Raw genomic sequence first — 15,453 nt, forward strand, 5'->3', positions numbered from 1 at the left:
AGAAAAAAAAACCCTGACATGTGACTGTATGCATTCACACATTCCCATCTGTCCCTCAAATGAGTAATTGCTGATGGATTTATTCTTTGGAGTGGCTTTTTTTTTCATTTAAGCACTGTAATCTGGAGTAGCTACTACAGTAGATACTTGGCTAAATTTCAGGCAGTCACTCCACACGTACTTTGAGATATGTCTTAGTCTATGACTGAGTCTGATCTTGAACTCAGGGCAGTCTTTGTGCCTCATGTTCCAAGTACTGGGATTATAAACACTAGCCACTCTGTCCAGCACTGACTTTTCTTTCATAGTAGGTCAAATTTCTGCAATTCTTTTACCCACTGAGGTTTTTTGTTTTGTTTTTGTTTCCTGATGAGACATCTGCATTGTGTGTTTACAGACTCTCATCTTATTTTTCATCGTCAGAGATATAATAAGAGATTTTGATCATCTTGTTTTTGTAAAACTTAGAAGGCTACCCCTGTTTTCTAATTTTATTCCTTTCCTTATATTATTGGTTATGTTATTGGTTGCTACTGACTTATGCAATATGATTCTTCCCTCGGTACTCATCAGCGGGTGTAGTTTTCAACTTGGCACAGCTCAGTACTCAAACTCTGAGAAAGCTTTAAAGCAGCTGAGTTGCACAGATGGTCAATAAATTAATCACTGTGGCCATTTTATTGCTTGTAAGGTGATTACCCCATTTTGTTCATAGTGGCTTTTCTGGTTGATTAAAGTACAGTTTCATCAGGACATGGTTGAGTCCTTTAGATATGTTCATATATAAAGCAATGAGAGAGAACTGCAGCAAATATTTTTATAGCCACCTTCAATATTGATTCCAAAACTTTGTGGCCTTCATCCTATAATTCAAATTTCCATACCTTTTGCCAAAGCAATTTTTATTTGGTGCATATTCCAGGCTCTTATCTTTGTACATGTCCTGCCACAAAAATTTTCTGTGCCTCAAATTGGTTCTGATGTGATCTGCAAATGAGGCTCTGAGGGTGGCAGAACATGGGAGGTTTATGATTGACTGGATTCCAGGCCAGGGGAGCCTGAACAGTTAGAATGGAATTGTTACCTAAGACATTCAAGCCTTTTACTGTCCTGGCAGCAAGACCTGTTTTAACTGTGTTTTAAGAAGGACTTAAAGTGGGTATCTGGTCCCAGAGATCGTTGCCCAGGGAACTGTGTATAGTTCTTAGAGATCGTTGCCCAGGGAACTGTGTATAGTTCTTGGCTTATAGTGGTCTGTCCTACAGTATTGTTGATTTCTAGGGTGGTCCTCCTGTTGAAGAGGACTGCTGCCACCTACTGATTGCCTTGTCATGTGTGAAGTGAATAAAGGTCTGCTCTGTTATACATTTGATTGCCTCTGATGACAATCACAGAGACTGATTACTTCTTCTGTCTATGGGGAGAACCAGTGATTTTGGTTACTATTATTTGCCAGTCTGATTCTGTCCTTTTGTAGCACATGGGAAGAAACTAACTCACACTTAAATGTGAACTTTATCTGCAAATTTGCCTATTCACTGAAATTTGCCATCAAATGTCCACTTCAGTTTGACCATATTAACAAAATATCTGATGTAGTCAACCTAAAAGGAAGAAAGGCTCATTGAGTTGATGGTTTTCAAGATTTTGAATCTGATTTATTAGCCACCTTGCTTTGGGTTTCTGCTGACAGTGTATGAGTATATGTCATGGCACAATTTTGTGGTGGAACAAACTCTTTGTGGCCAGTACATGAAAGGGGAGTGAGGGGAAGGAGCTGGGGTCCCCAAACTCCTCTTTGGGGGCATACACATTATCACCTAAGAACCCCATTCCCCATCCCTCCTCTCAGCGCCACTGCTTCAGGATTTCAATACCTTCCAATAGCGCCACCTTGAGGATAAAATAGGAAATACATGGACTTTTTCACATTTTACAATGAGATTTTATTTTATTTTTTTCATCTTTATTAACTTGGGTATTTCTTATTTACATTTCGATTGTTATTCCCTTTCCCGGTTTCCGGGCCAACATCCCCCTAACCCCTCCACCTCCTCTTCTGTATGGGCTTCCCCTCACCATCCTCCCCTCATTACCGCCCTCCCCCCAACAATCACATTCACTGGGGGTTCAGTCTTGGCAGGACCAAGGGCTTCCCCTTCCACTGGTGCTCTTACTAGGATATTCATTGCTACCTATGAGGTTGGAGCCCAGGGTCAGTCCATGTATAGTCTTTAGGTAGTGGCTTAGTCCCTGGAAGCTCTGGTTGCTTGGCATTGTTGTACATATGGGGTCTCGAGCCCCTTCAAGCTCTTTCAGTCCTTTCTCTGATTCCTTCAACGGGGGTCCTATTCTCAGTTCAGTGGTTTGCTGCTGGCATTCACATCTGTGTTTGCTGTATTCTGGCTGTGTCTCTCAGGAGCGATCTACATCCAGTTCCTGTCAGCCTGCACTTCTTTGCTTCATCCATCTTGTCTAATTGGGTGGCTGTATATGTATGGGCCACATGTGGGGCAGGCTCTGAATGGGTGTTCCTTCTGCCTCTGTTCTAAACTTTGCCTCCTTATTCCCTCCCAAGGATATTCTTCTTCCCCTTTTAAAGAAGGAGTGAAGCATTCACATTTTGGTCATCCTTCTTGAGTTTCATGTTGTTCTGTGCATCTAGGGTAATTCGAGTATTTGGGCTAATATCCACTTATCAGTGAGTGCATACCATGTGTGTTTTTCTGTGATTGGGTTACCTCACTCAGGATGATATTTTCCAGTTCCATCCATTTGCCTATGAATTTCATAAAGTCATTGTTTTTGATAGCTGAGTAATATTCCATTGTGTAGATGTAGCACATTTTCTGTATCCATTCCTCTGTTGAAGGGCATCTGGGTTCTTTCCAGCTTCTGGCTATTATAAATAAGGCTGCTATGAACATAGTGGAGCATGTGTCTTTTTTATATGTTGGAGCATCTTTTGGGTATATGCCAAAGAGAGGTATAGCTGGGCCCTCAGGTAGTTCAATGTCCAATTTTCTGAGGAACCTCCAGACTGATTTCCAGAATGGTTGTACCAGTCTGCAATCCCACCAACAATGGAGGAATGTTCCTCTTTCTCCGCATCCTCGCCAGCATTTGCTGTCACCTGAGTTTTTTATCTTAGACATTCTCACTGGTGTGAGGTGAAATCTCAGGGCTGTTGGTTTTGCACAATGAGATTTTATTAAGCTGTTAAGAAAAGTGAAATTTGCAGGTAAATTAATGGATCTAGAAACAATCATTGAGGATGAGGTAACCCAAACTCCCAATTACAAATATTTCATGTTTTCTGTTTCTTTTCTTTTTTATAAAATGGGATATTGTTTATTTACATTTCAAATGTTATTCCCTTTTTCAGTTTCCCATCCATAAGAACCCTATCCCATCCTTCTCCCCTTCTTCTATAAGGGTGTTCCCCCTCCCCAACCATCCCCCCTTCCGGCCTCCTCACCCTGACATTCCCCTACCCTGGGAGTCCAGCCTTGTCAGGACCATTGGTGCACAACAAGGCCATCCTCTGCTACATATGCAGCTAAAGCCACGGGTCTGTCCATGTGTAGTCTTTGGGTAGTGGTTTATTTCCTGGTCGCTCTGGTTGGTTGATATTGTCATTCTTATGGGGTTGCAAACACCTTCAGCTCCTTCAATTCTTTCTCTAATTCCTCCAAAGGGGAACCCATTCTCAGCAATGGTTGGCTGCTAGCATTCGCCTTTGTATTTGTTATGCTCTGGCTGAGCCGCTCAGGGTATAGTTATATCAGACTCTTGTCAGCATGCACTTCTTGGCTTCATCAATATTGTCTAGTTTTGGTGGCTGTATATATATATGGGCTGCATCCCCAGTTGGGGCAGGCTATGAATGGCCATTCCTTCAGTCTCTGCTCCAAACTTTGTCTCCATATCCCCTCCTATGGATATTTTTGTTCCACCTTTTAAGGAGGACTGAAGCATCTGCTCTTTGGTTGATCTTCTTGAGCTTCTTGTGGTCTGTGGATTGTATCTTAGATATTCCAGGCTTTTGGGCTAATATCCATTTATCAGTGAGTGCATACCATGTGTGTTCTTTTGTGATTGGGTTACCTCACTCAGGATGATATTTTCTAGTTCCATCCATTTGCCTATGAATTTCATGAAGTCATTGTTTTTGATAGTGGAGTAGTATTCCACTGTGTAGATGGACCACATTTTCTGTAGTCATTCCTCTGTTGAATCTGGGTGTGAGAGGGGAGTGAGGGGAAGGAGCTGGGGTCCCCAAACTCCTTTTTTGGGCCACACACATTACCCCATTCCCCATCCCTCCTCTCAGCGCCACTGCTTCAGGATTTCAATACCTTCCAATAGCGCCAGCTTGGGGATAAAGTATGCAATACAAGGACTTTTAAAGGACATTTAAGAACCAAATCAATAGTGGTGCTTTAATGGTTGTTCACTGTCTTGGCAATTGTGTAGAATGGTGAAAAGTTCAAGTCACCAGAAGCACATTTGCCAACTGTGGTCACAGACAATAACTTATTTCCGTGTTTCCATAGTCATATTGAGAACAAGTGGCCTTTTTCTGTTTTATTATGTTTCCCATTCAAAACAAACCCATGCTCCTTTTTTTTTTTTGGTAATTTGTGGTTTAAGGTGTTCTTGAACTACTGTATTGTTGTGCTAGCCATGTTCCCAAGTGTAAGAGCAGTGTTTGTGATGTGTTTTGTGGAGAAAATATGTCTGATAGAGAAATTTCAATCAGGCATCAGCAGTGGTGCATCTGGCTGTGTTCAAGTGTACTGAGTGAGTAGTGTATATCAAATAAGACGTCTTTAAAAGATGGCATGTTGATAAGTTGAAAAAGAATTTGTGAAAAAAATGCCTGCAGGATTCCTTTGGGGCACTTGTTTGGTATTTCCTTGTTCTTGTTCAAGATGACTTTGCAACAGATAACTAGAGAATAATGAGGGTAAACTGAGTACATATTACATTACAGCAAAGATACTGATGTGGAAATAATGTTTTTGGTTATGTAAAAAAAAAAGTAGAAGCAGGGAATCATGGCATATTCTTGTTATCCTAATGCCCAAGAGGCAGAAGTAAGAGGATCAGGAGTTCCAGTCATTCTTTGTGACATAATGAGTTCAAGGCCAGTCTTCGCTTCATGGGCCTCTGTCTCAAAACAACAAACACAACAAAGGAATCAGTTGTAGAACACTTGCTTAACATGAACTATTCATACATGCATGCGCGCGCACACAGACACACTCACACTCACACGCACATGGTGGGAGGGATAGGTGGAAAGAGAGAGAAGGAGGGAGGGAGATTAAAGTAGAGGTTCCTGGATTATGTTGCTATATCCGTGTTGTGGTCCTGCTATGCATGCTATGCAGACACACTGTCCTGAGCTACACACGAGCCCTGTTTGCATTTTTAACAGGTGGAATTCTCTTCCAGGAGTAACTAGCACGGTCAGTGCAGGAGCCATGAGTGCCTCTGGGAACCTAATGGACTTCCTTGATGAGCCCTTCCCTGATGTGGGGACCTATGAAGACTTCCACACCATAGACTGGCTGAGGGAAAAGTCCCGGGACACTGACAGACATAGAAAGGTAGGCGGTACTATGCTAAAGGGGTCGTTACCAATAGTTCCACAAGGCTTCCATCTTTAGGTTAGGATCTGAGCCTGAGGCTATGTATTGCATATTGGTCCACAGCGGAAAAGTGCTAGTAGGGAAGCAGAGACAAAGACTGAGAGTTACAATAGCAGATACCTTGGGTGGAAATATGACCAGTACAAGCAACAATAGGACCCTGAGCCAGAAATGTTTAGACTACATTTTGTCCTTGACACCTTCATGGGACTTGAATTTGAAGCTGTTAGGTGTGTGTGTGTGTGTGTGTGTGTGTGTGTGTTTGTGTGTGTGTGTTCATTTTCATATCCTTAAGAATAGAGGTGATTACTTTGAACACTGGAGGAGAGAGGCTGGGGGAGGGAGAGTGAGAGCATCACTATGCTGCTATACATCTAGCTGGCATTCAGTATCCTGGAATGGGACAAAATGCAGCTATATACAAAGGCTGTAGGCTCATTTAGAAAGAATGACTAAGGAAGGCTTTTTCAGAAAGGGTATGACCAAGAGTTTGGATGTCAGAGATGGGAAGAAGTTCCTTCAATATCAGGAGTGGGCTTTTGTTAAGTCACAGAGGCATGAAATAACCCCAGAGAGCTCTGGGTTTGTTGAAGGCTTCTCAGGAGAAGATGAATAGAGATAATCCTAGAAGAATGGGCTATGGGACTGTGTTAGGAATGATTAAGTGGGCCCTGGGGGAATACTTGGTGATGGCCACAGAGCAATGTAAGTATTTGCTGGAAAGAGAAAACATAGGAACCTTGGAAGCATGGTCAAGGGGAGGAAGGCGTTACTGAAGGCTGTAAAAGGGATGGAGATGGGATCAGGGTCAAGCCATGGGGAACTTTACAGGAGGGAATAGAGTCATACAGCAGCGGGCTCTTGTCAATGGGATACTTTTGCTGATGAGTAGAGGAGGGGAGTGGGGACTATCTTGCAGCAGGTGATGGGATACACCATGCTGCACAGCTCAGTATGCAGGCAGGGCTCACCTTAGAGAGTGACAAACTCCTAGCATGCAAATATCTACTGAAGCTTGAGACACTGACAAGGTGACTTAGGCACTTAGAGTAGGGATGGAAGCAGGGCCCTAGAAAAGTCAGGGTACATATTCTGTATACAGAGGGAGGCAGGTGAGAGTCAGAGTCAGACAGAGATGAAATAGGGAACCAAAAAAGGATGGGGCGATGATGTCAGAGGAGTGTAGGGCTCCCCCAGAATGGGGAGGGGAAAAGGCATGATATAAAGATGCCATAATGTTCTCTAAGAGTTTAGACCCTTAAATAAAAACCTGTGCTCAATCTGATTTGCTCTTTGGTGATGTAAAATCCACTGTGAAGGGGAACACTGATTGTGTGTTGCATCCTTATAGCCCTATGAACTAGAAAGGCCATTTAAACATTGTGCTGAATTGCTGCATGAATAACGTGACTGGGAATTTAACGGCTTCATTATATTCATCTTCTCAGTCTCTTTGTTTCCTGAGGAATCTTCTACTTCAGAAGCATGAACTAGAAAGTGTGTTCTGATCAGTTGCTGTCTGTCCTTCATTGCCAGATAACCAGCAAAAGTAAAGAGTCTATTTGGGAGTTCATCAAGAGTCTGCTGGACGCATGGTCAGGATGGGTGGTGATGCTACTTATTGGTCTGCTAGCAGGTATGTGTGTTGTGCTCCTAGCACCCCCTCCCCAAACTCCATATGTTTGGGAGACAATGAAGCTGTGGAATATTCATCTTCCATTTGAATGCCAAGTATTTACTGCTTGAACCACTGAGACTAAGGCAAGAGCCTGATCTTAACTGTGGCACCAAAGGCCAAAGCAAAGATGGCTCACAAAACAACTACGGGATTTTGATGTTGTAATTAACAGTGCTGCTTGACCCTGTCATCCACACGCTGCATAGGTTTATGACCACCCTGAGCTTTTACTCAAAGCACACATTTTATATTCTGTTATACCTGGCTATGTGTGGGGTTACAAATACAGAAGTGTTATAATCTGCAAGCATCAAACACCACATGTGATGGGCTTTTCCTATCACTAGAAAGCCTTGAAATGCATGATTAAACATGCTAAGACTTTCAAAGTAATGCTGTCCACCCACAGAATGTAAGGTGAAACCAGGATAGTTGCACCTAGAATACACACTATTCTGGCTCTTAGAGACGTTTTGTTTTATGCTGTCATAATCTCGGTGCTACTTTGTGGATGATAGATACTTGGCTCTTCATGGCACTTGTTTGCTGAACTTAATTTCTTTTTAGGAGGTTATGAACAGATTTATGTTAAATAGCCTCTCTGGATAAAACACCCTGATGCTGGGTAAAGACTTTCTCTTTTCCCTTCATGATTCCAGTGTGCAGCAGGAGGCAACAAACATGTAGAAAGCTGGTTCTATGGACATAGTAGAAATGTAGGAAGGAATAAAGAGGTTTTGGAGATAGGTCCCTCCAGTGTTCTTTGGATTTAGATGAATATTGGAGGGAGATCTAGAAAGTAGTATGATTTCCCTGTGGCTCCGATGGTGGGAAGGACTCAGTTGCCTAACTCCCTTGGTTCCTTGGTAGAGGAATCACAAATAGCCTCTGAATAACTAATTTACCAGAAATTACCAGAAGGGGGCACTGTTGCACCACAAACCAAAACTCACAAACAAAGGGCATAGGCAAAGGAGGAAGCCTAATGTGACTGAACAGTTGAAAAATGATAGCTTTTGAGGGTGATCATCAGATCTTGTTTAAATACACATTTCTCCTTGAACCTCTTCCTCAACCAGTTCTCTCTCTCTCTCTCTCTCTCTCTCTCTCTCTCTCTCTTCCTCTCTCTCTCTCTCTCTCTCTCTCTCTCTCTCTCTCTCTGTAAAACAGCAGTGCTGAATTATACTACAAATATTACACGATTAACCCATTTAAAGTGTACAACTAAGTGGGTTTTATTACATTTATAGAGTTGTGCAAACTCTATAAATCATTATGATCAATTTTAGGACAATTCTATCATCCCCACCTTAATATTATCTGTGTGTTTAGGTATGGAAAAACCTGAACCTTTGCCAGCCTATTTCCTTTCACTGTTGTCTGCTCTAAATATTCCATATAAATGAAGTTGTGCATTCTGTGTGACTTTTAAAGATGCCTGGATTGACACTAATTGTGGTTCAAAAACTAGATGACAAAGCCCTTTTCCCTACTACATAAATGAGTGGAAGTACACACACACACACACACACACACACACACACACACACACACACAATCTGTTATTGAAGATATGATTCTGTGGATCTGAGTGTATCTTTAGAGAAAGGAACAGTGGCAGTAACGGTAACAAGGTACCAGTACCAGTAGGAAGATGGATACAAATAAGACTGCCAGGAAAGAAAACATGGTATAAAAGAAGCAAAGGATTTAGGAACAAGCTTTGAGCAAATATCCTCTTTATGAAGCTGGGTGGAGGAATAGGAAAGATCAAGAGAGACAGAAAATCTGATAGTGAGGAGGAAAGCAGGAGAGATTAAATATTGTCGAAGCCATAGACAACATGTTTCTGGAAGAAGAGTGCTCAGCAGTTTCAAGTGCTGTCAAGAAGCTTGAATCTAGGATTGGCAACCTTCTTTCTATTGAAGGCTAGAAAATAAGAATTTTCAGCTTTGTGAGCTGTGTAGTTTTTGTTTCTGCAATTTAACTCTGCCGTTGTAGCAGGAAGAATAGCCACAGTCAGCATGCAGTGAAAGTCTGGGTATGCTGAGATAAAGCTTTCCTAACACAAAGGTAGTGGGGGTACATTCGACCTCTTGGTGGCATGTTGCATGACCTGTTCTGGAAAAAATGAAAGTACAGGACTTGATACAGGCTATTGCATTCCCAGTGGAAGGAATGCACTGGACTGAGGGGAAGAGGAGAGAAGGGAAGATACAGGACAGTGTCTGGAGGGGAATGTGGAGTAGGTGTGACTTAAATATTGATGAAAAGGAGCCATCAGAGAGGGAAGAGTTGTTTAATTGCTTGTGTATTTAGTGCATGATGTGTCTTAACTGTGTGTTCTGTGTATGTGTGTGTGGGTGTGTTCACTTGTACTCACATATTTGGCAGTCAGACAAAGATCTACCATATTCCCTCCAGACAGGGTCTCTCACAGCACCTGAAGCTTGTTTTTGTTTGTTTGTTTGTTTTGTTGGTTGGTTGGTTTTGGTTTTTGGGTGTCCAGTGTGCTTCTAGTATCTGCTCATTGCTTAGAACCCTCAACATTGGAGGTTTAAGCACACATGGTCATACACAAGTTTTATGTAGGTGCTGGGATTTGAACTGAGTTCCTCATGCTTGTATAGAAAGGAATCCCATTGCTGAGCTATCTTCCTAACCTGAAGGTATTTTTCCGAGATGTATATTGGCAACTTAAAAACTCAGAAAGGGATGAGTAAATCCTGAACTTCTGTCTGCCCTCGAATAGCTTTCTTACCTGATGTGAGCCACCCACCCCCAAGAACTTTGTGGTTCTTTGGGCTGTCCACTGCTTGCGTTATACCAAGTGCTCAGGTAACGTCCAGGCAAGTGAAAGCAGCTGTCAGATTCAGTGGCAGTATCATGTCATGGGTATCTCCTCAGCTTTGAGAATACTCTGTCTTCTCTCCATGTGGCAATTCTTCTCCATGATTCATTCTTTTCCTAGGTACCCTGGCTGGAGTTATCGATCTCGCTGTTGACTGGATGACAGACCTCAAGGAGGGCGTCTGTCTGTCTGCATTCTGGTACAGCCATGAGCAATGCTGCTGGACCTCCAATGAGACCACTTTTGAGGACAGGGACAAGTGTCCCCTGTGGCAGAAGTGGTCAGAGCTTCTTCTGAGCCAGTCAGAGGTATGCTATTATCTGTGCAGGATCCTGCCTGAGGACCATAGTAATCCCCAATCTCTGAACACTCATAATTTCACCTTCAGATAACAATCTCTCACTTAACAGAGCTGCCATTTGCTTTCATTGAGCTCTGCCACTGCTCAGAATTCATTTGGAAAACTTTTGCTCACTTTTGTGAATGTTATATGTATGTTCTATGAAGCCCTTTTCCTCCCTTCACCACTTTCTCCCTCACTATATCTGATTGTCCTCTTTTTTCTTCTTCCCCTCTCTCTTTTCTACTATTTTTTTAGATATGGTCTCACCCTATAGCCCACCCTGGCCTGAAACTTACAGTAATTTTGCTTCAGCTTCCCAAGTTCTGGGATTTTAGGCATAGATCCATCAGTTTGTGCATTTGCCTTTTTCTTACCTAAAGTCGTTTCTTCTTTGTGCTGAAGAAATGAAATTGATTTTCATGTTTTAAGATAGAAGAAAAAATATTATCTGTTTTGAAGTAATGCTTTTAGGGAACCAATTTATAGTTCATCAGATTCTCCCACAGAAAGTACAACTCAGTGGCTTTTGTCATAGTCATAGAACTGTGTAATGATCACATGATTTTAGAATATTTTTATCCATAATCCTCCTCCACAAAAACAACAATAACAACAAAAACAAAACAACCAAACAAACAAAACCTGTCTGAACTGATTCAAGTTCATTGATTGCTACAAGCAACAACTAATGTCCTTTCTGTCTCTCTCTCTATAGATTTCCCTTCTAGATGGTTCAGTTAAATTAGCCCATGAACCATGTGGATTTTGTAGCACTTAACATTATTTTCTAAGTCTTTTCATGTTGCAGCATCTTTTCATTGCTGTGTGATACTCTCTTGTATGGATAAGCTAGATAGTATTTGATGAACATGTGCTGCTTTCCTTTCATCTAACCTGAAAGATGTCACCATGAACATCTGCATTCAAGGTGGTGACATATATTCCATTTCTCTTGGGTATAGGTGTAACCTCTGGGTGAGAAGTGACCTCTATATTTAACCATTGAAAATCTGGTAGGATGCTTTCAAATTGGATGCACTGTTGTGCGCTCCTATGAGCAGTATATGAGGACTCTGATTTGCCTACTTTCTTTCTAGCACTTGCTAGCATCTGTTTTCATCATAATTATCCTAGTGATTGTAAAGTAAGGCTTCTCACTGTGGTTTCCATGACAATATTCCATTGATTATTTTTCTGATCTAATTAGAGGATCCTTCTGTGAAAAGCATGTCTCAGGCACAGGGATATATGAATGAGCCACAAATCTAGTACTTACCTGCAGTATTTTAGCTCAGGAAAAGTTGATCATCTAAGTGAATTCACAAGGTACCACAATGAGCCAGGTGTGGTGATACAACCCTTTAATTCCCAGTACTTAGGAGGCAGAGAAAGGGGCAAAGGCAGGTGGGTCAGTATGAGTTTGAGGTCATCCTGGTCTATATATTGAGGCTCTGACTCAAAATAGGGAGGAGGAGGGTCACTGATGTATCAGAAAGCGAGCTGAGGGGAGCTAGGTATCAAGCTTCACATTACGGGTAATGGGACGACAGTTAGAGCTAGAGTATTCTGGGAGGATATTTGTAATCTATTTGAACTTCTTCATTTCCTGTTTCTTTCGACTGACTTTCACAGCTGAAATGGAAGACATTTGGAACACATTTTGCCATTTTACTAAATCCTCCTCTTTCACATCTCAGAAATAGAGAGAGATCTTGAAATCTCACACATTCTCAATGCTCTCCATTATGTCCAAAAAGAAATTCTCTACTTGGGTAGATGGGTGTTGGCAGATGGGACTGGCTGGCTGCCATCTTTTCTCCTACTTGCAGTATGTGTTCCAGGGGAAATAGAGGTGCCTATCTTCAACTGGTTGTAAGATTTATTCTTTGTTTCAAAGAATTACTCTTTAGAAGAGTGAGAAGTTATTTTTAGCCTCCAAAAAGTACTTATTTAAGTGGATGAAAGGTATTCCTTAGGCTGATTTCTCACCACATAGTGTGTGAAATATATGCTTGCATTGCAGTCTCCAGGAACGTGTCCTTACATTTAATAGGCACACATGTGGCCATGGTCATGGCCTGCCAGGTAGGTGATATCTATTTCCTTTCCTCACACTTGAATAATCCAGATGGTGAAAAGAAGCTGAAACCTTGAGAAAGGAAAAAGGACCCAGACTGTTTGTATCAGAAAGGAAAATACCCTGCCACCAGCTACTTTGGAGCAAATAGTCCAATACATTCTTCTGTAAAGGATGCATGAACAGCTCTCTTCTATGAGTACCTGTCAAATGTTTGCACTTGCTGGAATCTCTGGGAGACTTGTTAAAATGCACTGGGCTGTGTGCCTGTGTGAAGTATCTGATTTGGCAGCCCTAGGGTGGGGCCCACCGGTTATGTTTCTGCCAAGCTCCCAGGTGATGCTGATGTTGTTGGTCCATGGACCACACTTAGAGAAGCAGCCTTCTTAAACACAGTACTGATACTTATTCACTGTGGTCTGGGTGTGGCTGTAATGAAAGCTAAGAAAGGCCATCCCACCACAGACAAGACAAAACAAATCATCCAGAGTCTCACAGGCAGAGTTTTCTGTACCACACCTTTTATTAACTACCATGCAAGTGGTGATTACAAACCAGCATCATGCTTGCTTTCCATTACTGCTGAGATTTCATCCACTGGAAGGTTTGTGTAAATAGCTCCTGGAAAAACACCTGATGATGTTTTGTGTAGTGTAGTAGCTGTAGCAATAGCAACAACTGATTCTTTTGTTTTTGCAGGTCTGGGATGAACCTCTTTGAGCCTATCATAGCTTCGCTTTCTCTGATGGAGATGGTGGGGCTGGGTACACTGTTCAGGTTTGCTCTGTCTCATCACTTCTTCCTTGTTTTGTGTCTGATCTTTAGGGTGCTAGCGCTTACATTCTGAATTACTTAATGTACATTCTATGGGCATTGCTGTTTGCATTTCTGGCTGTCTCCCTGGTACGTGTGTTTGCACCATATGCCTGTGGCTCTGGCATACCTGAGGTAAGCTGTGGATGAAGGACTGTGTACCAACACTAATCCCCACTATAAGCCTAATATATAAACCCTGTAGATTGACTTAGTAGTTAAGGAAACTAAAATATAAACCAGTTAAGTGACCTCACTAAAGACTAAGCTGGCAAGCTGTGAGTTGAACCCAGCAGTGTAGCTTCACAATGAGTACTGTATTCAGCAGATTTGATCTGTAGCTTCTCAAATGATTAGACCTCTTCCTTGTCAGCCAAGATAAACTCTTAAAGCCCAAAGAAACTGAGTTCATGAAGCATCCACATAAATGTGCTACTGTAGTAACTCTATGATGTAATGTGAAAAACCAGAGAATAGTGGAGGAGAATCACTGGGAAAGTTCACTGGCGTTCAGAAGCTTCTGCCCCATTTTGCTTTTATGGTGACAAGGTAATAAGACTCTTTAAAAACCAGAATTCTTCTTTTAGAGCAAACACCGGGAAAATGACTATGTGACAGTATGGTTCTTATAAATAGTTTTTTAAAAGTAATTTTATATAACAAATGTATCAAGAAAATTACCCCATCCTTCACTGAAACCAACCTAGAAGCCTGGGAGAATCTTCTGGGTAGATTGATGGTAATAGATCTGAGTCCTAAAAAATCTCAGGCAAAATGGTAATCAGAAAAATCGTAAAATGCCTTGTACTCACTATAGACATTACATTTTCATTGTCCCTTGAATGGAAATGGAAAGTTTAAGTTTGAAAATAGTGTTGTATGCTCAAAGGAGGGTTGTCTTGCCTCTTTCTTTTTAAAGTTGTACTCATTTATTTTTGGATACAGTGTTCCATGATTCAGTGTTTAATGTATTCCAGGCTGTCCTTAAACTTACTGTGTATCCAAGGACGACATTCAATTACTTATCCTCCTGCTTCAATTTCTCAGGTACTGGGATTGCAGCTGTGTACTACCAGGCCTGGTTTATGTGTTGCTGAGGATTGAACCCAGGGCTTTGCACATGCTGGGGAACAGTTTACAAACTTAACTACATTCCCAGTCCAGTTTCCCCTGTGTTGTGCCTTCCCACACTGATGCTGGTCTAAGCAGTTCACACAAAGGGGTAGAAGATTATTAGGAAGATGTACTGAAAAGTTCAATATAGGCTTGTTTCAGGAAAGTGGGTAAAACATATATTGTTATGTCATACTGAAATTTTGGCAGTTTATTTTGACATATTACGTAATTGGAAGCTTTTTCATATTTTTGGAGGTTTAGTCCATTGTCATCATGGCAGGAAGCATGGTGATGTGCAGGCAGAGGTAATGTTGTAGAAGTAGCTGAGAGTTCTACATCCAGAAGAGAGAGTGAGCCACTAGGCCTGGGATAAGCTTCTGAAACTTCAAAGTCCATCCCCAGTGACATAATTCCTCCAACAAGGCCACATCTGCTAATCCCTTCCAAGTAGTGTCACTCCCTGATGACTAAGCATTCCAACCAGTGAGCCCATAGAGAGCAGCATTCTTTATCAAAACACCACACCACCCTATTTCCTCTGTATAGCCAATTCTACTCTAATGCACTATTTACACTATGAAAGCATATGGCATTATGCAAAATGGCACACTAAAAACTATAGGCTTATGAGAAAAATGGTTCAGAGTGGGGTCACAACACTCAAAACCTGATGCAGGAAGAGAGAAAATTGCTAAGAACAGTTTCACAGTATCACACATCTTAAATATCCTCTACCTACATAAATGCTGCAACAAATAAATATTTCACTTGTTGAAAAACCTTGATGCTTGCTTGTGGAGGATTGAGGCTTAAAGGAATTGCAGCCTGAAAGGACTAAAGTAGGGTACAATTCAAAATCAACAGAGAGTGGTCACAGCAGGTATAGGCAGCCATGGCACCCTAGCAGAGGTGTGAGAT

The 15,453-nt window shown here is 41.7% G+C and overlaps 1 protein-coding gene across 2 annotated transcripts in view; it reads left to right on the top strand.

Annotated features, from left to right (window-relative positions):
• The window catches only part of Clcn4 (chloride voltage-gated channel 4), a 66,199-nt gene that overhangs the window by 21,658 nt on the left and 29,088 nt on the right, over positions 1 to 15,453 (top strand). Inside the window, exons 3-6 of one of the 2 annotated variants that reach the window (XM_006256828.5) lie at positions 5,444 to 5,615; positions 7,194 to 7,293; positions 10,307 to 10,494; positions 13,432 to 13,554. In XM_006256828.5, coding sequence (XP_006256890.1) covers positions 5,444 to 5,615; positions 7,194 to 7,293; positions 10,307 to 10,494; positions 13,432 to 13,554 — 583 coding nt within the window. The remainder of the gene's footprint in view (positions 1 to 5,443; positions 5,616 to 7,193; positions 7,294 to 10,306; positions 10,495 to 13,431; positions 13,555 to 15,453) is intronic. The other variant, NM_022198.2, reaches the window with a different exon arrangement.

This window comes from Rattus norvegicus, chromosome X (assembly GCF_036323735.1).
Source record: "Rattus norvegicus strain BN/NHsdMcwi chromosome X, GRCr8, whole genome shotgun sequence".
Taxonomy (NCBI): Eukaryota; Metazoa; Chordata; class Mammalia; order Rodentia; family Muridae; genus Rattus; species Rattus norvegicus.